The sequence below is a fragment of the Rhodofomes roseus genome, assembly GCF_022264815.1.
Source record: "Rhodofomes roseus strain CIRM-BRFM 1785 chromosome Unknown C8Q71scaffold_3, whole genome shotgun sequence".
In the NCBI taxonomy this organism is placed as follows: domain Eukaryota; kingdom Fungi; phylum Basidiomycota; class Agaricomycetes; order Polyporales; family Fomitopsidaceae; genus Rhodofomes; species Rhodofomes roseus.
The window spans coordinates 1,242,725-1,264,156 of NW_025952959.1; the positions used below are offsets into that span (position 1 = coordinate 1,242,725).

General features: G+C 54.5%; 9 protein-coding genes across 9 annotated transcripts; 3 read left to right on the plus strand and 6 right to left on the minus strand.

Annotated features, from left to right (window-relative positions):
• Positions 1 to 2,509: 2,509 nt before the first annotated feature.
• C8Q71DRAFT_738739 (uncharacterized protein) lies at positions 2,510 to 7,497 on the plus strand. Its single transcript, XM_047922670.1, has 15 exons — positions 2,510 to 2,737; positions 2,794 to 2,954; positions 3,008 to 3,112; positions 3,462 to 3,584; positions 3,638 to 3,761; positions 3,817 to 3,987; positions 4,040 to 4,196; positions 4,244 to 4,564; positions 4,615 to 5,418; positions 5,472 to 5,567; positions 5,620 to 5,772; positions 5,838 to 5,939; positions 5,998 to 6,534; positions 6,586 to 6,820; positions 6,870 to 7,497. The coding sequence occupies exons 1-15, from the start codon at positions 2,645 to 2,647 to the stop codon at positions 7,210 to 7,212; spliced, it is 3,525 nt and encodes a 1,174-aa protein (XP_047783072.1). The 5' UTR covers positions 2,510 to 2,644; the 3' UTR covers positions 7,213 to 7,497.
• Positions 7,498 to 8,439, minus strand: C8Q71DRAFT_904496 (uncharacterized protein). The gene is made up of 3 exons (XM_047928854.1): positions 8,251 to 8,439; positions 8,100 to 8,193; positions 7,498 to 8,030 (listed from the first exon to the last, which is right to left on the minus strand). The coding sequence occupies exons 1-3, from the start codon at positions 8,268 to 8,270 to the stop codon at positions 7,590 to 7,592; spliced, it is 555 nt and encodes a 184-aa protein (XP_047783073.1). The 5' UTR covers positions 8,271 to 8,439; the 3' UTR covers positions 7,498 to 7,589.
• Positions 8,440 to 8,551: 112 nt separating this feature from the next.
• Positions 8,552 to 9,659, minus strand: C8Q71DRAFT_738742 (uncharacterized protein). The gene is made up of 4 exons (XM_047922671.1): positions 9,591 to 9,659; positions 9,207 to 9,537; positions 9,060 to 9,153; positions 8,552 to 9,011 (listed from the first exon to the last, which is right to left on the minus strand). Exons 2-4 carry the CDS (start codon positions 9,218 to 9,220, stop codon positions 8,604 to 8,606), a joined length of 516 nt encoding a protein of 171 aa, XP_047783074.1. The 5' UTR covers positions 9,221 to 9,537; positions 9,591 to 9,659; the 3' UTR covers positions 8,552 to 8,603.
• A 767-nt stretch (positions 9,660 to 10,426) lies between these two features.
• C8Q71DRAFT_829031 (uncharacterized protein) lies at positions 10,427 to 11,005 on the plus strand (the record flags this gene model as incomplete). Its single annotated transcript, XM_047926336.1, has 1 exon — positions 10,427 to 11,005. One exon carries the CDS (start codon positions 10,427 to 10,429, stop codon positions 11,003 to 11,005), a length of 579 nt encoding a protein of 192 aa, XP_047783075.1.
• A 293-nt stretch (positions 11,006 to 11,298) lies between these two features.
• Positions 11,299 to 12,555, minus strand: C8Q71DRAFT_738748 (uncharacterized protein). The gene is made up of 5 exons (XM_047922672.1): positions 12,439 to 12,555; positions 12,326 to 12,382; positions 12,114 to 12,274; positions 11,956 to 12,049; positions 11,299 to 11,903 (listed from the first exon to the last, which is right to left on the minus strand). Exons 3-5 carry the CDS (start codon positions 12,125 to 12,127, stop codon positions 11,469 to 11,471), a joined length of 543 nt encoding a protein of 180 aa, XP_047783076.1. The 5' UTR covers positions 12,128 to 12,274; positions 12,326 to 12,382; positions 12,439 to 12,555; the 3' UTR covers positions 11,299 to 11,468.
• Positions 12,556 to 12,821: 266 nt separating this feature from the next.
• On the minus strand, positions 12,822 to 14,472 carry C8Q71DRAFT_738749 (uncharacterized protein). The gene is made up of 2 exons (XM_047922673.1): positions 13,720 to 14,472; positions 12,822 to 13,666 (listed from the first exon to the last, which is right to left on the minus strand). Exons 1-2 carry the CDS (start codon positions 14,389 to 14,391, stop codon positions 13,220 to 13,222), a joined length of 1,119 nt encoding a protein of 372 aa, XP_047783077.1. The 5' UTR covers positions 14,392 to 14,472; the 3' UTR covers positions 12,822 to 13,219.
• A 143-nt stretch (positions 14,473 to 14,615) lies between these two features.
• On the plus strand, positions 14,616 to 16,128 carry C8Q71DRAFT_348037 (kinase-like protein). Its single transcript, XM_047917978.1, has 2 exons — positions 14,616 to 14,742; positions 14,795 to 16,128. The coding sequence occupies exons 1-2, from the start codon at positions 14,736 to 14,738 to the stop codon at positions 15,850 to 15,852; spliced, it is 1,065 nt and encodes a 354-aa protein (XP_047783078.1). The 5' UTR covers positions 14,616 to 14,735; the 3' UTR covers positions 15,853 to 16,128.
• Positions 16,129 to 16,378: 250 nt separating this feature from the next.
• Positions 16,379 to 17,515, minus strand: C8Q71DRAFT_794643 (glycoside hydrolase; the record flags this gene model as incomplete). The annotated part of the gene is made up of 8 exons (XM_047925551.1): positions 16,379 to 16,447; positions 16,500 to 16,563; positions 16,621 to 16,693; positions 16,747 to 16,830; positions 16,890 to 17,040; positions 17,097 to 17,225; positions 17,284 to 17,372; positions 17,446 to 17,515. 8 exons carry the CDS (start codon positions 17,513 to 17,515, stop codon positions 16,379 to 16,381), a joined length of 729 nt encoding a protein of 242 aa, XP_047783079.1.
• Positions 17,516 to 19,099: 1,584 nt separating this feature from the next.
• C8Q71DRAFT_720872 (uncharacterized protein) lies at positions 19,100 to 19,570 on the minus strand (the record flags this gene model as incomplete). Its single annotated transcript, XM_047921387.1, has 2 exons — positions 19,100 to 19,482; positions 19,543 to 19,570. The coding sequence occupies 2 exons, from the start codon at positions 19,568 to 19,570 to the stop codon at positions 19,100 to 19,102; spliced, it is 411 nt and encodes a 136-aa protein (XP_047783080.1).
• Positions 19,571 to 21,432: the final 1,862 nt, after the last annotated feature.

Consider the following 21,432-nt stretch of genomic DNA (forward strand, 5'->3'; position numbering starts at 1 on the left):
GTGATAGCCCTGGTTTCGGGTACTATGGGTGCGTCAATTGTCTCTCTCGATTCCCTCTATGGTATTGGACACGTAGGCGGGGTGGCGGCAGATAAAGCAGAGCGGGGAAGAGGGTGGTGCTGTAGCTAGCAGCGAACACAGCGGGATCGTCTGTTCCCTTTGTCGCCAGTATACGGATATGGATAACGCCGCGAATTTGTGGTCATTCCTTCGCATATCAGTGGTGTCCAACGGCGTGGACTCTGGCTGCCAGCATGTCCACACTCTGCCCGATCTTCGACACGGAGCGCCCACCACGGTCTCGCTGACCATCTGGATCATATCGTATCGCTTTGTGAAAGGAGACCTTCCCATTCGATATGAGCCCTCACGGGAACGGTGCGGGCACAAGGCTTCCTGGCCCCTGAAGTATGGCAACCTCATTCTTGTACAAGGAATGCCGCGGCTGCGCATGCGTACAGTAGCATGTGGGTGCTGCTCCCAGCATTTTGGAATCACTCAGGGCCTTGTCCTCCCCGCATCTTCTAGAGGAATGCCATATTGACGGGGATCTAGGTCAGACGTTGGATACACAGGGTCAGCCATGTAGTTCGGCAAAATGAAACGGCTATCTCAGTGCATATGTAGCCCGAGGTCCGGTGCTTCGAGCTGAGGGACATTGCCAATGACCCACAGTGAATTGGGACTCTGCTCAGTGGGCTCCCCACCGCCCACTCATGGATCTTCCTATCCTTCCTAACCAGATGCGCGCTGCGGCGTGTATCGCTGCCAGTGCAGTAAGCTCATGGAGATGAACGTCAAGGCAGCGGTGCTGGCAGGTGGGGCCGGACAACGATTGTGTTCAGGGACATTACAATATCAGTTGCAGGGTCTAGTACGGAGGAGTTTCCAATTAGTACTAGTGGCAGTACTTGGAGTAGTGCGGTGAGTTCGTCGCAATGTCCGATGTGGCTTCGGCATCTAAGTACATTGTGCAAAGGTCGAGCTCCGAGTGAGGCAAATAGGGCCGTTGCCCACGTTTATGCTGGTTGTATTTGCGCAAAGTGCACTCACTCGAAAGTTAGGACAGTCATGGGGTCAATCACCAGTGCTGGATGCCGAAGATAGACACTTCCTGACCTTCTGTTTTCATGTTCAGCAAGTCCGAGTCGTCCTTCACGCCGTCACGACAGGTCACGGCACTCGCTCTCGCACTCTGTAGTACGGATCTTCAAGTGAATTCATCGTCAATTCCGTGTCGTCGGTTTCTGTGAATCCTTGACTATGCATCTGTATGTTAATTCCCGCTGTCGATCGCCATGGTGGTTCTGAACATATTCCGAATCAGCGTTCAAGTTAGGGTCCGGCACAACTGTAAACAAGACCGAAGAGCAGCAAACAATCCGCCGCGCAGCCCTTTTGATATATAAGAGCCTGCGGCATCTTCATCCATGGCGGACATTATTGCCGTGTCCTCTAACCGGTGCGTATGGCTTTCACCAGAGAAACGAATAACAGTGTGCACTAATACCTCACAACTTGAAGTGACAGCAGTATGACTTCGCATTTTGTTGTCCGCGACTATGGAAGCCCCCCGTGCGGCGGGACGATCACAAACGTGTCATTGAGAGGCGTTCAGGACCATATCAACACCTACCACCTGGAGTCGCGACCCGGAGAGCGCACTTTGGAATGCAAATGGTACATGCCCTCAGGTCGCGTGTGCAATGAAACCCTCTCAAGGCCGCATGTGCAATGAAACCCTCTCAAGGCCGCATGTGTACGAGCATATCTGCAATGTTCATCTCAGGATGTTTGTTTGCCAGTGCCCGCACTGCGATATGACATTCTCCCGCCCAGATGCGCTGAGGCGGCATTTGGACACAATCACGTAGGCACTAGGTGAGAATATTGACTTCACATTGCGAAGCTAGCTGGTGTTGACAATATTTCCCCAAGGCTCCCCCGGAGCGGGCTCAAGTGCATACAAATGGTCCTAGGTTAGACAACTCCCGCCCATCCAGCCGTCACCGCACCGTCCTTATCATCTCCTGCGGCCTAATTCTCACTGGACCCGTTTGCATTGATACGTTGTGGCCAATGTGTCGGACCAGTGCTGTGTGCGAAGGGCAATGTAACATCCCTGATCAGAATCCTGTCGAAGTTTGAATATGACTGGAAAGTTTGAGACATGCCGCATGAACGTCAGAATGCCCGTGTGCAATTACCCCTTATGTAACGAATGCGGTAAGTAATTGATGACGGCGTTAGGGGTCCGAATTTGGGCGCGTTTCCCGGGACGAGATTTGCTTCCGCGATGCTTTGGGACAACTAGACAGACTCCACATGATCAACTTTGACAGGGAAAGTGCTCGCTGGCGGCACAGTAGTACTGAGCGCTGCAGCACCGGACGCGTCTATAGCGCGACAGGAGCACGTGCCAGACTGTGACACGTCGCGACGCGCGACGCGACTGTGGCTGAACGCCGCGTGCATCATTTCTCACGATCAGGGACAAGTTCAACTTGACCTTGGCTTCGACTCGAACTTGTTCCGCATGCCATTGCCCTCGCCCGCGGTCACCTCCCGCCATCGCGCTCGCCTGCTTTTTTGTCCTTGCTCTCTCCGTTGTCGTGCTCTGTATATCTAGCTGTCTTTTACCACAATGCTTCCACCTCCGCAACCCCCGCAAGAAGCTACTGACATTTTCTCCATATCCGACCAGGTGCTGGCCGAGAGGCTGCAGTTCATTGAAGAGGTACATCGCTTTACGCGGGTGATAGAACGACGCGCTCATAACCTTCTCTGTTACAGATCGGGTTCGGTAACTGGGGAAGCGTCTGGTTATGCCGTCCTAAACCCGAACCCGGCTCCCCTTCCTCGGACAACCCTCACGCGCTGCGAGACACCAGAATAGCCGTCAAGCTCGTTCACCGTTCGAAGACGTCGACCACAGCGGCGCGTGTTCGGTCACTGTACGTGGTGTGACCAACTTGCATGTTGTGTCGCTTGCTGACTCGTTCTCAAGATGGAACGAAATGAAGGTCGTCAGAACACTCAAACACGAACCTCATCCCTCGATCATCCCCTTCTATTCCTTCATCATTACCCCTTCATATGCTTTGATTACCATGTGAGTCACCATGGCCGTGCTACGTTCTAGTCAGACAGTTTGCGTCGAAGAAACGCGTCAGTGATGTGCGCCGCTGTCGCCTCTCTGATATGTACCTCGACCATCGCAATGTGATTCACTAGTCGCAAGTGCATAGAGCACACATTGTACCGCATTGTACTTTGCGGTGCGTGGTTGTCTTGCGGGGTCGCTCGTTGCGGACCTGGTGCTGGCAGAAACAGGCCGCAATGCGGCGAGCGCACTGTACGGGCCTACGTGCGTGTTGAAACCTTGCCATTAAGCGAGTGATGACAGCATCAGTCCCTCAGTATCATTTCACGTGGTGACCTGTATTAACAACGTGTGTCAGGGCTTACCATCCTCGCCTCGTTCCCGTCGAAGTCCCAGAGAGACACTCGAAACCATGGTTCCGTTCGCTACTCTCGGGTGTGGAGTTCCTGCACAAGCGTGGTGTTGTCCATAACGATATCAAGTAAGTGCAGATTCATCACCGGCCAGTGATATCCTGACGACACTCTGTTTCAGACCTGCCAATATCCTCATGTCAGAAGAACATGTCCCTGTACTCATCGATTTCGGCTTCGCAGAAAGGTATGATATTGAATCCAGCAAGGCGTTCCACAGTAACCTTTCCTATGGTACACCAGAGGTGCGTTTGGATGTGCTTATTGTGTCTCGGTGGCTCGTATTAATGAGTCCTCCAGTATCTCTCGCCTGAGCGCGCGCGGGGGATGCCACACGACACGCGCAAATCGGACGTCTGGTCACTCGGCGTAACATTCTTCGAGATTGTCATGGGCCGCACGCCGTTCGAGTACTCCGAGGGCGAGCAGTTTACGACCAAAGAGGATCTGGAGATGTACTGGAATCGTACTGTGGGTATCCTGTCGCGTCTGCAGTTCTTTCGCAGCTCATCTTAAGGTGCAGTTGCGCGGAAAATGGGTCGGCACATGGAAGATGTCGAAGGGTCTCGAGAAGCTCCTGCGCAGGATGATTCTTCCCAATGCAGACCTGAGATGCACCGCTTCGCAGGCCATGGAGGACGAGTATTGGGTGCACAAGGAGGCAGTGGCTCCATCTCATCGTGAGTCTGCTCAGTGAAGTCCGCCGTCATCGCTCATTGGTTTCTAGGCAAAGGTGCCAGCGTCTCGCATGCGCCGTCCCTCTCTCTTGGCCTCGAGAAGGATGTTTTCAAGTTTTCGGACATCATTTCCACTTGGTCTCCTCGATCTGTCGCTGAGAAGGACAAGGTCAAGGAGAAAGACCGAGCTAGCGAGAAGGAGAAATCCAAGCATGAACACGCCCCCAAGCGCGACACCAACAAGGAGAACAGCATGGGCGAGAGGGGTCGGGTGACCGCTCAGGAGACGGAAGAGACCAAATTAGAGCGTCGAGGTAGCAAGTCGCGCCATGCGCGATCTCAGTCGCAGCCCAAGCTCCTGCTGCAAGAGGGTAGGTCCGCGCAGCCTTTTCCGTGGCGAGTCTAACTTTGATGTGAGCAGCTCGCGTCGCCAACCAAGCGAAGAAGAATGGACCTATGCCTTCTCTGTTGGGCACGCTCTCACCGCTCGAACACTCGCCCCCAGCGACGCCTACCGTCTTCAGCCCGGTGGTCACTGCTGGTAAGGAGAACTCTTCGCCTACGCCCAGTGTAAACAGCAAGACCGCCCGAGCCACGCGGAAACCCATTGGTCCGCGCGGACCTACTCCGCCAACGTCACCTACCGTCTCGTCGTCTATGTCACCATCTGGCAAGGAGAACGCACAGTCGCCGGCTCTCACGAAGCAGAAAGAGAAGGCGACGCGACGGAGTCGGGTTTTCAAGGACGTCACCGCCGTGAATCGCAATGTGGAGAATACGAGCGTGGCGGAGATAGTGACTCCGAAGCGCCCAGCCAAGAGTCCTGAGTCCCACTCGAATTCCGTCAAGGATAGGATGAAGGCGTGGGAGAGGGAGAGGGAGCGTCTGAGGGAAATGGAGTTGTTGGAGGAGCGGGTGAAGGAAGTTGAGGAAGAGCGGGAAAAGCAGAAGAAGGAGGAGAGACAGATGGAGGAGGAAGTCGAGCGGGAGCTCGAAGAGAAGGCCGCTAGTGAGAAGGAGCGGCTCGAGGAACAGGGGCAGCAGCGACAGACGCAGCTAGAGGCTGAGCGTCAGCGGGAGCTGAATGTCGCGAGGGACAAGGCCATCGAATGCGAGAGGGGTAGAGCCCGGGAGTCCAGTCTTCCGAGGCTTAATCTCCTGCGGGGGGCATCGATGAGTCCGTCTGGTACTGTTCCGTCTACGCCTCTTAGTCCCCTGAAGGAAGGTCAGTGTCGTGTCATGGTGGAGGGACTTTCGCTAATGCCCTATGACCAGAAGAATCAGAACCAGCTACTTCGCCGCAGGACGAGTACCCGTGTACTGGGAATGAGTCCGGCATCAATCTACTCAAGCATGGCTTGAGGATGTCAATCGGTCAGTCAATGCCGTGTCATGAAATCTTCCCTTGGGACTTATGATATGACAGACAAGACCATGAGGCTCTACAAGTCGTCGACTATGGCGCTAGGCCGCTCGACTCCTGCCCTCCAGCTGCCAAATGATGACGACGACGACGACATCTCCCGAATGAGTGTTAGTGAACGCGAATCCTGGGAAGACGATAATCTCGTTCGTAGAGGTCAGTCGCATTTGCATATGGCTACGGATTGGCACTAAAGTCGCTGATAGTGTCAATCGATGCAGCTAATTCGTCGCTGCCCGTTGTGCGGTATGCAGTCCGGAACGAAGAGCTGGCTGTTGCCAACAAGCTGGATCGCATGACCATTTGGATCCGCAACGTCGAGAGTGAGTTGATTTCATCGTTGCAAAATTCCTTGCTCTTGACACCGTTCGTTATACCTAGAGGTAGTCGAGGACGCGCGACAGACCTTCGCAGAGTCGTCCACTAGCGGACCTCTACCGCCGCTGCCTCTCGCGCCGGTGTCTCGACGTGCCTCCCTTTCTCGAAGCCAACGATCTACTGGGCGCATGCCCCGCAAGATCTTGGCTGCCAGCCAGATATTCACAGATGGATACGAGTCTGGCTACCTGGACCAGAGCGCATTGTTCCTTGACAGGTCCGGAGGCTCTAGCTACTACGCAGACGCTAAGGTGGAACCAAAGAGCCCGACCGCTCTGCACGTGAACGAGGACACCTTGCCCACGATCCCGTCGGAGCAGCCTAGTGTGCTCAGCAACCATCAGAGTCTCGTTGTACCTGAAACCCCATCTCGCCGGCGCCGCGCTACGGTCGTGACCCGCTCTCCGGAACCTGCTCGTGAGAAACCGAGCTTGGAGATAGACACGTCGCCGTCAAAGCGCCGCGAGAAGTCGCGTTCTCAAAACGATTTGATACGACCGATTACGCCCGTTACGAAATTGGAATTCGAACTGCAGAAGCGTACGTTTATTGAATGCGTTTGCAGTGAATCCGTACTGATCCATCCAACAGTTGCGACGCCTGCCCCTCCCCAGCGGCTTTCCGCGATGGTCGACAGAAGTATATTTATTACACCGTCCCCTAGTACTGGGCCACAGGAAGTACTAGACACGCAGGATCGATTTCATGACGAGCTAACGGCATCGCCTTTCCACGTCGAACCCTACCCGCCTCGACCCCAGAGTGTGCAGATAGAGGCTCCTCTTGATACACCGGGGCGCAAGCACTTGGACGACGTCTATGACCGGTGAGTACCTGTCCCTGTCTGGTCCCACGATTATTGACTCCTGGCGTAGCTTCCTGATGTCGACCGCTGGGGTGAAGCGCGTTGGCAAAGGCTACCAATCCCAGACTGGGCCTATCTCAAACATACCTGTGCACGCGGCCACGAACGCGAAGCGCAACCAGACTTTCTTCCGTTCCACCAGGAGGCCGATGCCCCCGCCTGTGTCCAGCGAAGATCTGCGCAAGGCCACGTCTATCGACGAGTTTGGTGTGGTCATGCACGCCACCGCTGCACATGACCGCAGTACCGATCCCTACGATCCAAGCAAGAACACCGTTGCGATCGTCCGCAAGGCGTTCAAGGCGATCGTCTCAGGGAAGCCTATGTCAACTAAGTCCAGAGTAGTCCTATGAGCTATGTCTTCCTTGCTTTCATGTCTGCCTGTTCCCCAGTATTATCATTCTCCCTCTCTGTCGGACCTCATTTTCAATCGTCAGGATTGCCGCATTCCAGTCGTCGTTGCTATCGCATTGCTTTCGTATGTCTATCTAGTCTTGCTCTTCACGATCCCATTGACGCATCTTCACGATATACGCTCAGTTATTCCTCATATCTCATTTGCTCTGCAGGTTCATGTCTATACGTTCCAGACCAGTGATGAATGCGATGACTTTGGGTCTGTGACCTACGTTCCGACTGTCGTTCGCGGCGTGCGTGTGAGCGACCGTAACTGACGATACGAACAAGTACAAGCAGTACGTCTGAATCGCATGTGAGTACAGTGTGTTCACTACGTGGTGCCGTATGCAGAGCGAGGCCGAAGCTGCAGAAAGACGGGCAGGACCTGCTTTCCTGGGTTCATATACTGTATAGCGATCGTCCTGTTCCTCAGGCTCTCCATCATCTCGTCGGGCCCCATGATCATACTGAACGCGTCGTGTGCAGTCAGGCGCCGCAGAGCCTCGCGGAACCAGACTCTGCAAGTGAACATTGGCTCTCGGCCTACGTCCTGTGGCGGTATGGTCATTGGGATTGCCTGCAGACACTCGCGCATCGCATCGACGGAGTGAGAGGGGTTCTCCGGTTCGAAGTCGACGACGCGCCCGATAAGAGCGAGGGTCAGGCAGCTTTGTGAGGTGAAGGGATTCCATTCGGAGGTGTAAAACTGCCATTTGTCGATCTCGTTTTCGTTTGGTCGGGACGCGTGGAAGATGATACCCTTCTCTGTGTCCTGGCAAGCGGCGCGCAATGAGTTCGCTGCCATCTGGATGTGCATGCGTCTGGCCTGGAGTAGACTCACTGGACACAAGTCGACTAACCAGTGAAAGGCGCCTATGGGGCCGCTCGTCCTACAGAGCACCGCTAGGATGGTCCCTGGGACATGCTGGGATTGTCTGAGATCCACTTCAGATCACGACTTTAGATCATAAGATCATAAGGACGCAGCTCACCGATCCTGAGGTATTGCCATAGTTAGGGGACTTGATGTGACGGTAAAGATGGTGACAGCAGTACGGCAGCTTGGGGACAAAAGACCCAAACTTCAGCCCAACATACAGTCGAGACTCAAAAGTCGAGCAGGCTAAGCGGCCCAGATCGGTTAGTAAGTCACTGGCAGGGAAGGTATGCGTGTATTCAAGGGATGTTGAATTCCGCATACTTCGATAGTGTTACGCCTTTTGGGCGGCGTGCGATCATCGGATCGGACGCGGTATCAACAGTAGAGTCCGAATTATGTAGCAAACGAGGGCATCGATGTGCGAAGGTAAATTTATATTCCAGTAGAGCTAGCTCATTGAGGATGCTAATGACGCTTCGGATACATTAGTATGTACAGTGGTAGTGTGATCGTCAATGAAGGGAAATAGTCGTCATACCTATCTACGAAAGAATCCTGGTTTGATAGCTGGAACGCTTGATGTGTCACGAGCAGGCGCAGAGCTGCACGGAACCGCACCCTACAGGTAAATTTTGGCTCTCGCGCTTTGTCTTCAGGTGGTACGGCCATCGGTATGGGCTGCAGACGTCCACGCATCATCTCGACGGCTCGGGCGGGGTTGCGCGGATCGAAGTCGACCACGCGCCCAATGACAGCGAGGGTCAAGCAGCTCTTGGATTCAAAGGCCTTCCAGTGAGCGGTGTGGAACTCCCAGCTATGGGGATCCTGCTCATTGGGCCTGGAGGCGTGAAACATGACACCACTGTTACTATCCTGCGGCGCGTCAACAAGAAACCTCAATAGGCGGGCAGTTAGGCTCACCATACAGAGGTAAATAAGCCAATGGAAAGCACCCTTATGGCCGCTTGTCGGGCATAATGCGCCCAGGATGTTCCCGGGAACATGCGAGGTCTCTCTGAAAGTCTGCGTTGTGAAGGCATCAACTGTACGCTGAATAATGAACCATACCGAGTCAATGACATCTTGACAGTAGTAACTAGGCTGCGCTGATGCTACGACTGCCATTCCTTAAGGTCTTATAGGTCGTACATTTGATGTGTTTGCCCTAAGCTTAGCCACGCTGATCAGATGCTAGTATGCACCCCGTGTATACACTGGGAGCTTCTGTACGGTGAATCTGATAGCAGTCGGGAATTCTGGACCCTGGCGAACAAGAGAAGACAAGGGCGGTTGATTAATCCGTCAGTATGATGCCCAAGTATGGATGAAATGACTTGTCCGCGTGCACGACTAGTATCTCGTCGCTCATGAACTCAAGCGCTTTGGGCCACGTCTGCTACTAAGAGATGATTACTATACAGCCGCACGAGGCAGCGAGCTGTCGGTGTTCACCAGCCTATAGCGGTCGATTTGGGCAGTGGCCTGGCCTGGCGTGGCCAATGGCCGAGGAGGAGGAGGAGGAGATTGCATTTAGCCGCCGAAGTGTGGCGGCCGCGGTGTAATCGATCCAATCGATCGGCCCCAGGCTCACAGGCGCGCGTGTCGTGGTCGGCCGCTACAGCGCGTCATAGCACATGTCCCCCGCTGGGCGGCCCCGCATTATCTCATTTCTTGTTTCTCTGTGGCTACTACTAATAGTTACTACTAACTACTAGTACTACATACACTGGGATTTGCGGCCTCAACAAGTTCGCACCAAGCTTCACTCGACCACGTCGCTTCTGGACTCATAACCCCATGGATGGTATGCGTATTTGCTGTCTCTCCGCAATTGTTGTATCTCGTTCAAGTCTCCGTCTAGCTATGTGTAACAACATATCCGCCCGACTGGCGCGCGCCGTAGCATGTCTTCTACGTTTGGAATTCCCTTGGTTGATATGGCGCCTGCTTCCTCCGTCGCTCCGCCTGTCCTGCTACCGTAGGCTTGCGCGCGGCCACCGACAGCCGTTCTCCTCGGTCACCCGACTGCCCTTCGGCTTGATACTCAAAGAGAAGGGAGAAGACCCACATTTCGAGGCTGAAAATACCCGATTTGTGTCCCAGAACACCAGTCGCGGAAAGAAGGCTTCATTCTGATGAACAAGGTAGAGGGCGAATCGTTATCGGCGTGGGTCGCCCCTCGAATACGACGCACCCCAGAGGCCATCGCACTCATCGCGCGACTGGAAGAGTGCATGGAAACTAACGACCTCGACCCCATCATGGGCATCGTAGCGGAGCTGGAGAAGATGCCTCGTCCGACCGTGGATATATCTGACGACGATCCACTCGTCCAGGATATCCGCCGTGCCATCAACGAGCTCAGAGCGCTCGCGCCTCCCTCGCAGGCCGTCAGTGGGCTGGACAACCGACCGCTCTATGTCAACCGTGCGGGCGAGAATTACTTCATTGGTCCGCTCGCGGACCAGACCGAGTTCAAGGAGGCGCTATTCCACAGGGTCAGCAATCTCTTCAAGTACCGCCTGCCGGGCTTGCGCAGTCTCGCAGAACCCGTGTTTGCGAAGACACATCGCATCTGCTTCACGCATGCTGATCTACACGCCAACAACATACTGGTCAAGGACGGCCGCCTCGCTGCCATTCTCGACTGGGAAACTGCGGGGTGGTACCCAGAGTACTGGGAGTTGACGGCGATAGAAGCAATGTCGATACACAAGTACGAGATGAATGCTTTCTGGGACCAGGTGCATCCGTTTGGAGTCGGTGCATACCGGGATGAACTTAGGCTGGAGTGGGCTCTTTGGGGCTCCACTGGTCTGACGGGTGTTGTTGGCGAGGCTGGCGACGATCTCGAGTGCCCCCGGTGAGTACACAGGGCCATCTACTACGACATACGCTCACACAGTACCACTTGATCAGCGTACCTTCAACGGCGCTCGATATACCCTTCGGGCATTGTGTTGGCCGGTTGGCGCGTGACTCAATAGAGGAATCGGCTTACGCTGTATCTACTTGCTATCCTGTCGCTTTCGTGTTCCCATGCCATTGCATGAATGTTTATGACTTTGCCAATCGACGACATGTGTCCCATGCTGCACCACAAACGTCTGAAGCAGAAGGAGGTAATGAAGGAGCATGGTCCATGACCCCTTTAACGAACGATAGTACCCTGGCACAACTGCGACGCTAACTCCAGGGGTTCGCGGGTAGTGGGAGCAAAGCAATACATACAGAGGACACCGAGGATAAGCGTCAGTTGAAGAAAAGTATACTCAGGTCGCCGCGACGGTGGCAGGCGGTACGTACAACATCAAATACGATACACTGAGCTTAACGGTATGCGGAACGAGGCTGGGGTTGTATAAACAGAGGGAGAGAAATGTTCCTTGTTTCCATGAACTGTACTGCCGTCGTTCTATTCCTCATACTCTCCATGATTTCCTCCGGAGTCTTGATGAGTTGAAACGCGCGATGGGACATAAGCCGGCGCAGGGCTGCGGCGAACCACACCCTGCATGTGAACCTCGGCTCTCGTCCCCTGTCTTCGGGTGGCACTGCGAGTGGTACAGACTGTAGGCATTGGCGCATTGTGTCAGTGGCCCTGGAGGGGTCGCGAGGATCGAAGGTCACCACGCGCCCGACGAGGGCAATGGTCAAGCAACTCTTTGATTTGAGCGCATCCCAAGAGCCAGTGCTGAATTCCCATCGATCGGGATCCTGCTCGTCTGGGTTGATTACGTGAAACATGACACCGTTCGTGTTATCCTTCGATACGTGAGACTACAGTCTAGTAGTACCTACACAGATGACCACTCACCGTGCAGAGGAAGATGATCCAATGAAATGCGCCCACAGGGCCACTCGTTCTACACAACACACCTAGGATGTTCCCGGGTATGTGCATAGTCTCTCTTCAAAATGGCATTTCAGAGAGGTGCAGACCAGTCAATTGTGATGCAGAGCAATTAGACATACCGAGTCGACGACATCTCGATAGCAGAGGGCAAGTTGGGTGGCGGCAATGCTCGAGTGCTTCCTGCTAGCAATAAATGGGACTGCGAAGGCGTTAACCTGGTTTCTGCTGATCAGAGGCGACAGTGCGTCCCATGTGCATCTGTGTACGACTTCTAGCTGTCCTGGGGACGACCGATATGAGCCAGTATTGCATCGCTAGAGCCTAGATCTACCTCCCACGGGCCACGAGAGGAAAAGCTGTCTCTTTTTAGCAAGCTAGATGGGCTATTCTGTGCGAAATGACACGTCGTGTACAACGTAGATCGATGCGTTGAGTCGTGCGTACCAGATACAGACATTCCGAAGTCCAGTAAGTACTTGACGCCGTCAGAAGTAAAATGGCGCTCTGCTGCTTTCGGGCCAGCCGGTGCGATCCCTTTCTCGTTGTTCAGCTGAGTGGGCGCGCGGGTCTATAAATCAAATATCTATGAAAAGGTCAACAAGAACGTCAAAAGATCTGCATCTGATCTTAGTCTGATCGATCTGCTTCCGTCCCGGCGTTTGCCGAGCACTGCAGCGTGTCCAGCGTAGTCTCCCTAGGCAGACGTAGACAATTCCTTCAACCTTCGTGCCTCAGGATATCCTTGTCTGACGTCTGCTATCAACTAGGGGGGTCTTATCGGTAGGTCAAATTTCGCCGGTCGGCACATCATGTGATGATACAAACAGGGCCAACATTTGTGTATAACGCGTCGAAGGCGCGCTTTGACGCTCGCCGGATGCCCCGCTCAGTGCGATCGGCGTTACTATATGCAACTGGGGTACTGTCGACGGCTCTGGCATTTGTAACTCCTAGTGTCATGTTGTATCATTATCCTGCTCCTCTTGCTCCTCCTCCTCACCACTGTCCGACCCATCCGACATCACTTCGTCACCAACGAGTAGCTGCCCGTCTACAACCACATTCGGTAATGCAGCAGTATCTATCGCTTGTTGTTCGTCGTCGGCGGCCGCTAACTCGGAATCACTGTGGATCGCGCCGGCATCCCGAAGTGTACGTGCAATGAAGTCTTCGATCTTTTTCCCATCTGCTAGCTTCCGGTAGCCCTCCGTGAAGTCGTCTTGTGCTACATGTCCCAGGGTACGTCCCGCTCGGAACTGATGCAAACCTTGTTCGTCCATATGCCGCGAAAGCTCGTTGAGTGTAGCATGCTTGTCTTTGCGTGCATGTTTTGCACTTTTGCTTGCAAGGTGAGCGGTAACTCGGGCCGACGTGATCGTCTGCAAGAATGCACGAATATTATAGGCGAGGCCATGCGATTGATATTGTCGTAGATGAGAAGGAATGCTCGCGCAGTCGCGACACGTTGGATTACCATTTGGGCAGACTGTGATAGGGAGCGTAACAGTCTGAGCACAGAACTGTAAGAGACCGAGACACCAAAGCGGCTGAACACCGCATAGATGTCACTAGAGGCTGTATGGGCGAACAGCCATATCCCGATGAACTTCTGGAATGCCGTGAACTGTAGGTTGCGCGCCCCGAAGAGCAAGAGGCATGCAATCAAGGTTATCTGCGTTTGTTGAGTCAGAAACCGGCTCTCGAAGCATGAATATACATGCTTACAAGCATCGGATCACGTCGCTTCCCTCTGTCTCCGTTCGAGTCTGGTTCTTTGGAGTAGTACGTTCCACAAAAGGTTGCCGAAGCATCTTGAGGAGCACCGGGCGGTTTGCGAACACGACGGGGGATAGCGGCGGCGGTAATCACACACAGGGTAGTCGGGACCCTCGCATTGATGACGGACAAGATGTTTTCCATTGTGAAGCTAAACATGAAGTCCCATGTAGCGTCTTTGTCCCTCAGGTGAAACCCGCCCGCCTTCGACGTGACATCCTCCGCCTCCTCGTCCACGATATCCTCCACCTTCTCCACAGCCCATTCACGCAGACCCCAGCGAGCCATCTTCTTCGCGTCAGGTCGCGGCGCTTCGTGGCCAGGACGTCTCGGAGAATCTCGAACAGGGATGGGAGCACTGTACCTGCTCGAGTACATGAGCTCGACGATTTCGTGTGCCGACTCGCTCGATCGTCCACCCAGGAATGCAGAAACAAGCTGCGAGTGTCGTGCCGTATTTCCCTTGGAAACCTGAGGAGGCGGCACAGTGAAAGCTTCGCGCAAGAACCCGCCGAAAGTCATCCCGCCTGCCTGGATAGCGCGGAATACGGTGTCGAGCTTCTCGGATCGAGCGTCGTCAAGATTGGCCTGTACGGCGCGTTGCCGAGATGAGGATGCCATGTTCAAGTTATGAGCAGCGAACAGAACGAGAGACTCGACCGCAGGCCCCGCAGGGTCAGACTGCGATGTACGGTAGCAAGAGGTAGCAGGCCGTCTCTCTCGTGCTTCACCATAGTTCACCCTCCGATCACAAACGAATGTAATGTGTTATATTGGATTTTAAACGGAGGTCGAAAATGGCGACCTCTCGGTAAGGCCCCCGCGTCTGAACACAGACTAGTCCAGCGCGTCTTTCCGAATCCATACCTTCGCTGGAATCGCCGCCACACTGAGTCTGTGTAATGTATTCGACTTCAGCAAATCTACTCTAGGACGACTACTTCCCCGCCTTGATACCCTCACTCATGGACGGTAAGTTTTTCTACACATTCCCAGCACAATCGAGCCTCATGTCCTCATTGAGTCGCATGGACCAGGATCCTCGCACGACTGGCGCGCGCCGCAACGTACATCCTACGTTTCAATCTGCCTTGGACGCTATGGCGACTACTTCCATCGTCGCTCCGGCTCTCTTGCTATCGCAGACTTCAGCGTTGTGGACACCGAGAGCCGTTCTCCTCGATCACCCAGTTGCCCTTCAACCTGGTACTCAAAGAGAAGCGAGAAGACCCACGTATCGAAGTTGACAATACTCGTTTTGTGTCCACACACACGAGCATCCCTGTCCCACAGATTCTCGATGTCATACTACTCTCCACGGCAGAAACAGAGAAGGGAGGCGTTATCCTGATGAGCAAGATAGAGGGCGAATCGTTGTGGGAGTGGGTGATCCCGCGGATACGACACGCACCCGAGGCCGCTGCGCTCATCGCGCAACTGGAAGCGTGCATGGAGTCCAATGACCTTGAACCCATAATGGGAATCGCCGCTGAACTGGAGAAGATGCCTAGGCCGACCGTCGATATGTCCGATGACGATCTGCTCGTGAAGGATCTGCGACGCGCCATGAACGAGCTCAGAGATCTCCCGCCTCCATCGCGGGCCGTCAGCGGGCTTGCAGGACGCCCGCTCCTCATCGGCCGCGCAGGGGAGAAGTACTTCGCGGGCCCGTTCGCGGACCAGGACGAGTTCAAGGAGGCGCTCTTTCGCAAAGTCAGCAATATATTCAGGTATCGCCTCCCGCGCTTGCGCCGTCTTGCGGAGCCCGTGTTTGCGAAGACGCACCGCATCTGCTTCACCCACGCGGATCTCCACCATGACAATATCCTGATTAAGGACGGCCGTCTCGCGGCGATTATCGACTGGGAGCACGCGGGATGGTATCCGGAGTATTGGGAGCTGACGACAATGGAGGCGTTGATGGTACGCACGTACTCGATGAATGCTTTCTGGGACCAGGTGCACCCATTTGGGTTGGGTGCCTACCGGGATGAGCTCAAGCTAGAGTGGGTCCTGTCGCGCTCGACAGGTCTGATGGGTGTCGTTGGCGAGGACGGCGACGATTATGAGTGCCCCCGGTGAGTACGGAGAGGTACGCATGATGTTATATACTGACACAACACAACGTCAATCGATCAGGGTGCCTTCAGAGACGTTAGAAGAGAAGGCTTAGCTGCCCATGGACTGATGCGTCGACTGGTTGTTTCATTGCAGCAGAGAAATTGCTTCACGTTGTACTTACTCGCTCTCATATCGCTTTCGTGTTTATATCTGACGTTGCATGGTCTTTGTCAACTCGCATGGACTTGGGGGCGGATCCTCTCTTATACATCCACCTACAGCAAGACTAACGCTCACAAAATCTGCTAAATTAGCCACACAACATCACCGATCGTCGACACTAGCATCACTGACGAACGTTTATCATATTGCCACTGACCGTCATACGAGGCAGACACTCAGACACTCTCTTCAATTCGCGACAACGATACATCACGCTCGACCACCGTCATGACAATCGTACAAAAACACGCTAACAAACCGTAACTTGAAGACCGTGCCTTATTCACCGTGTTCATCAACCTTCGTATCCATGACGCCGTAGCTTTCACTCGTTCCAGACAGCCGGCCCGGGAGCCGGGTAGCCAGTGTAGTTGCTTGGGAGGTCCCAGATGTCCTGGAGCCCAAACAATGAGGATATACCGACTTGCGGCGGAGAAAATACGTACGATCAGGATTCCGGGCTCGTAGCCGGTGTAACCACCCGGGAAGGACACGAGAGGACTGGGGGATCTGGCGATGCGCGTGTCAGCTCTGAGACAGGTACACCGTCGCCCAGGTCGTACGTACCCGTTACCACCGTTCTCGACGTTTAGCTGCGCACAGCCTATGTAGAACTGCGCTCCGCCGTAAGTGCTCGCCACTGCAATTGTCGATTCGGGCTCAGATGTGAGGTCTGTGGACATGGGAGCTCACCGTGCAAGGCGATCTGCTCGCCACGAATGAGGTATTGTCCGCTCGGCAGGCTGGGGGGAATGCGGAACGTAATCTGGTTCGAGTCTAGATACCGAACGCTCGTACTAAGCAACTTCGTTCGCTGACGGCGGATTCTCGTTTACCTTCGAAGTTGAAATTCAGGGTACCAGGCTGGCCGTTGACACCAGGGGTGTATGACGGTGTGTTCTCCCAGATCTTGAACCAGGTCTGTCCCAGGCTAGCGGACTCCGCGTCCGCTGCAGGACCGGCGGCTGACATATATGCCGAAAAGTACTGAGTTGAAACATTAGCGCAGCCGCGATTATCAGCTGTGCGAGATAGTAGCGTACTCCAGGATGATAGAAGTCGCCATTGGCCTGGAAGCCGACGGTGTCACCAGCCGAGACGGTGGCGGTCGAAGTGGCCGAGGCGGTGTCGTTCTCGTAGCAGCGGATGAGCTGACTGGTGACGTCCGTGACCTGTAGGGGTCGTCAGCACACGCGGTAGCAGGAATATACATGCGGGTGCCATCCTTACGGGTCCGTTGGTGTAGTGGTTCTGGGTCTCGCGGACGTACTCCCAGTCAGAGCTCACCGAGCCGCTGATGATGAGGTCGGGCAGCGTGTCTGCCATAGTGACGGGGCGTAGGCATTAGTAGGCAGACAGTTTTTAAAAAGAACTTGAAAGTTGTCGACGTACAGTGGGCCTTGACCGTGGTCACCGCGGCAGCGACGAGAGCACACAAGAATCCGGCTTTCGGAGTGAACATTGTCAGCTCTGAGAGGACTCGAGTCAAAGACTGAGAGGTCGAGAGTGTTAGTTCACTAGAGACAGCGTGACCGTGTCTCATACGCGCTTTTATACTCCTTGCTATAGGGTGGCCATTTCAGAGATGTTGGTCGTCCGGGACCACGGGTGCGGAGGTAGTTGCATGACAACCGACATGAATGACCCACCGATGGCCCGTGGACATAGAGTGGACGGAGTATTACTTGAGCTTGGCGGTTCAGTATGCGGGTTATTATCGGCCTTCTTGATGTGGTCTTTCTGCCCGCTACGGGCCCAAATTATGTTGGCAATGGATCACAGAGTCTTCGCCAAGGCCTGGGCAACTGGCTGGACGATCTGGCCTTCGCGGCTATGGACACGCATGACACTACCGCCATATGTATCCAGGCCGCCGAGGATCCTCCGATCCGAGATGTCATCGGGATGTATGACCATCTACCGCCGGTTCAGCCTTGTATTGAACTTGATCGAGAGTCTGTGGGTTGAGCACCCTTGAGCACCTCGCGGTCCCGCAATTTTCACAAGGATCGTTGGCCGCCTGACGCGGCCGTACTGCGTGCATATTCATCGGCCGGTCAAGCATCTGACGAGATGAGTAGCATGGCGAGGTAGAAGGTTCATTCATGTCGCCTTGGCATGATGGATGTCACACCGATCTCATCAGTAAGTTGACCAAGTCCCGGGACCCAGCAACGGAGTAGTAGGTGCATCCTGAGACTCGGACGCACTTGAAGGCCGACAAGGAATGACCCGAGCTTGCTTACAGAGTTCCTGTAATAGCTGTAGCCACATTGGCTACCCTGTTCGCACTCCGTGAGCCTGATTTCATCGTCAAATGAACTTTGGGTCCAAGTCTCAGACTCACCTCAGAGTGAACATGGACGACGTGCAACCTGAAGAATTGTGCCAACAATTGAAAGTGAACACTGGCGTGGGCGTTGAGCGAGAAACTCACTGCCAACGGGCGGCGATCGCCTCTTTGAGACTATGCTATGCGGAGGGCCGATTTGTCAGCATCCATCTGAGCGCGAGAATAATGGAGGATGCTTACAGCGCCAGAAGTCATGGTAGGGATCGATAGTGGTTAGTCTTCCGCAGGCGGTGCGTTTGTTACGATACTCTTCCTGAATTTTGAACGTCTCCGACTCGGAGTACACACAGCATCTGTCACTTGGTGGCGCGTAGAGTTTCGAGAATATGATGCTATCGATACCCTCGTTAGTGACACGGTCCTCGAGCGAGTTGACGGAAATCTTCTAGTTGGGAGCTTACGGGTAGCTGCGTGCGGTTGAACACGGTGTCACTTGTCAAGGCACTAGTATCCTGGCACACTTTGTTCATGGATATTTAACCATAATCATGATGCATTGCATATAACGCAGCCCCTTGCCAGCGGATCGATACCGCAGGGGATTTCCTTTGATTGACCATACAGGATAATCTGAAGAAGACACCTAGCGGCAGCGATACGCGAAAGACGTTCTTCGGTACATATGATGAATTTCACACTCCTGTCGGCGACTCTCAGTCTTTTGCGAATGTTGTTCAAGCGAAAACGTTCACCTTACTCCGCATCGATGCCCCCGCACTTGGTATTCTTCAGATGACGCTTGAGCGCGTCGGGGCGGGAGAACACGCCACCGCAGCAGCTACACCAGCAAACGGCCATCTTGAGGTGCACGTTGCAAATATGCTTGTGCAGATGACCTTTCGAGAGGCCGTGGCCGCATGTACGACCCGTCGCAGAGTCCGTGCACCAGCCGCAGTTGGTCCGCTCGCCCTGGATATATTCGGGGTGGTGCATGCTGATGTGCTGTTTAATCGTTCTGGGCGACACCGTGGCAAACACATGCCCGCAGATGGGCTGCGAGTCCTTTGGAAGTCTGCAGACGGTCGACTGGTCGTAGACGGCAGCGGCGCCGTCACTTGCAGAAGGCGTAGCCATTGCTATGAGCAGATGGATCAGCGTTTAGGATATACGGGAATGAAGCCTCTCGCTGCACGTACTAGTAGTGTAGATTGCGGAGGCCGGCATAGTATGGAGACCCCCAGCGAGGGGCAGGCCGCCTTAAATCAACCATCCAAAAGGCCGGTGGCTCTTGAGGGCAAGAGATACTGGTGGGTGCGCTTTCCACCGTCGTGTGCGCACACGTGTGATATTATCAATGTTCGGGACGGAGTCTCGACCCATCAGGCTGTCCCAAGCAATTTGATATCGGATCCTCCATGTCAACTTGTACGGCCTGACGACTAGAATGTCAGCGCTCATGTAAAGACGTTCTAGCGCATCATGACAATGGCGAGAATCGCAGGTGCTCAGGATTGAGCCTTGACTCGGAGAGCAATGTAGAGTCGTCACTGTAAATTTCAAAGCACCAAATGCACTCCACCGGCACCATCTCATTCATCTCGCTTCTCGTCATAAATGCCAAACACGCTGGTGGACAACTTCACCCGGATGTTGAATGCGCCCGTGTATTTGGGGAAGTGCCAAGCCCCTGCGCTCGAAATAGATTCATCGATATTCTATAGCCCAATCACTGCCGATTTGAGCGTAACCTGCGATTCAAGACTTAGTGCTCAGTCACGATAGACACGTGTAATGCGCATACCATCCCACCCACCTGCCGCTATGGCTGCTTCGACGGTGTGGTCCCACTGTGGAGTGCCGTTCGAGTCGTGTTCCGCGGACGTTCCGCCATCCAAAGCATGTACAGAGACAGACCGGATGCTACGGTCAGAGGGTCTTGCTGGCGAATGTTAGTGGGGGGCGTTCGTCTCCGGACGAGAGCTCGCCGGCTAGCGGTATACATAGGTGAGAGTACTAGTGTCTTCCATGCCTCTGTCACGGCCGGCACCTCCTGGGAGCTCAGACAAGGCATGGATGCGGCCTACTGTGGCCAGTTGCGCTGCATGCAGTCTCATTACCTGCCGCAGAACCCACGCTCAATCTATCACCAGCGTGGCTCACTTCCGGGGTCGCAGGTAAGGCCGCGCTGTGACGCCGGTTCTGTTATCCGCAAGGGCTGCATATCTGACGCGAACTCGCGACATCCAAAGACGCCGACAGAGTACACTCAAAGTCTGATGGAATGGGGTTCGGAGATGCACGTCAGGTAACTTGGATGGTTTAGGACCCAGGTCATGACTCGGGCCCCGTCACTATGCGTCTGAAAGCACGGAAGTGCCCGCTCTTCCAGACGCCGTGTTCTAGGGCTGTTCGGCTTGCAGAATGGAAGATTCCTGCGTAAGCGTGCTCAACACAAGTGACCGTCGCTGTGCACGGAGCGCTCTGTATTAACATCCTCAATTCGGCGTTATCAATGAGTGTTAAGCACGAATGAACCCACCTATACCTGAATCGAAGGCACGAGATTCTTCCTGTTTTTCGTGCCCTAGATCTGTCACGCAAACACCAGCATTTCGGGGACCTTGAAAGGGTCGATGGTGGCATATGAGAAAAGAACCCGACAACACGTCATCGCGTCATCTTCCACTCTTTGATAGATGCCCACCTGTATGTATCTCGTACGGATCCCAGGGACGTCAGCCGCAATTCAGCAGGTCCACATGTCTGTTCTCCGCCCCCAAGTCCATGCGCGCGGCGACATCTGAGCGGCCCTCACTGGATCACACAGACTGGGTGGAAGACCGCTGGACGCTGCGGCGAAATCTATCGCCGCGTCCTCGCCACGGATGAGCACAGGCTCACCACGTCCCCCTCGCCAACCGGCCTCTGTGACCATGTCTGCTCAGCCGAGACCTCCCCGCCCCACTCCCTCTGATGTCTTAAAGAATAGGAGCAGAGTCAGCGACGCACCCAAGCAACCATCGATGAGTGCTTGCTTTAGCTTGCGGTGCCTATCGGTTAACGGTGTGGACGATATCGATTCCATG

Excerpts from the sequence above, each read along its gene's own strand:
- C8Q71DRAFT_738739 (XM_047922670.1), top strand. The coding sequence starts at position 2,645 with ATGCTTCCACCTCCGCAACCCCCGCAAGAAGCTACTGACATTTTCTCC. Across the intron at positions 3,988-4,039 it reads AGATGTACTGGAATCGTACT|TTGCGCGGAAAATGGGTCGG; the intron begins GTGGGTATCCTG and ends CTTAAGGTGCAG. Across the intron at positions 4,197-4,243 it reads GGCAGTGGCTCCATCTCATC|GCAAAGGTGCCAGCGTCTCG; the intron begins GTGAGTCTGCTC and ends ATTGGTTTCTAG.
- C8Q71DRAFT_904496 (XM_047928854.1), bottom strand. The coding sequence starts at position 8,270 with ATGGCAATACCTCAGGATCG. Across the intron at positions 8,194-8,250 it reads ATGGCAATACCTCAGGATCG|ACAATCCCAGCATGTCCCAG; the intron begins GTGAGCTGCGTC and ends AGTGGATCTCAG. Across the intron at positions 8,031-8,099 it reads GGTTAGTCGACTTGTGTCCA|GACACAGAGAAGGGTATCAT; the intron begins GTGAGTCTACTC and ends GCCGCTTGCCAG.
- C8Q71DRAFT_738742 (XM_047922671.1), bottom strand. Across the intron at positions 9,012-9,059 it reads GGCTTATTTACCTCTGTATG|GATAGTAACAGTGGTGTCAT; the intron begins GTGAGCCTAACT and ends GACGCGCCGCAG.
- C8Q71DRAFT_738748 (XM_047922672.1), bottom strand. Across the intron at positions 11,904-11,955 it reads GGATCATCTTCCTCTGCACG|GATAACACGAACGGTGTCAT; the intron begins GTGAGTGGTCAT and ends CACGTATCGAAG.
- C8Q71DRAFT_738749 (XM_047922673.1), bottom strand. The coding sequence starts at position 14,391 with ATGGCATCCTCATCTCGGCAACGCGCCGTACAGGCCAATCTTGACGAC. Across the intron at positions 13,667-13,719 it reads AGCGACGTGATCCGATGCTT|ATAACCTTGATTGCATGCCT; the intron begins GTAAGCATGTAT and ends CAACAAACGCAG.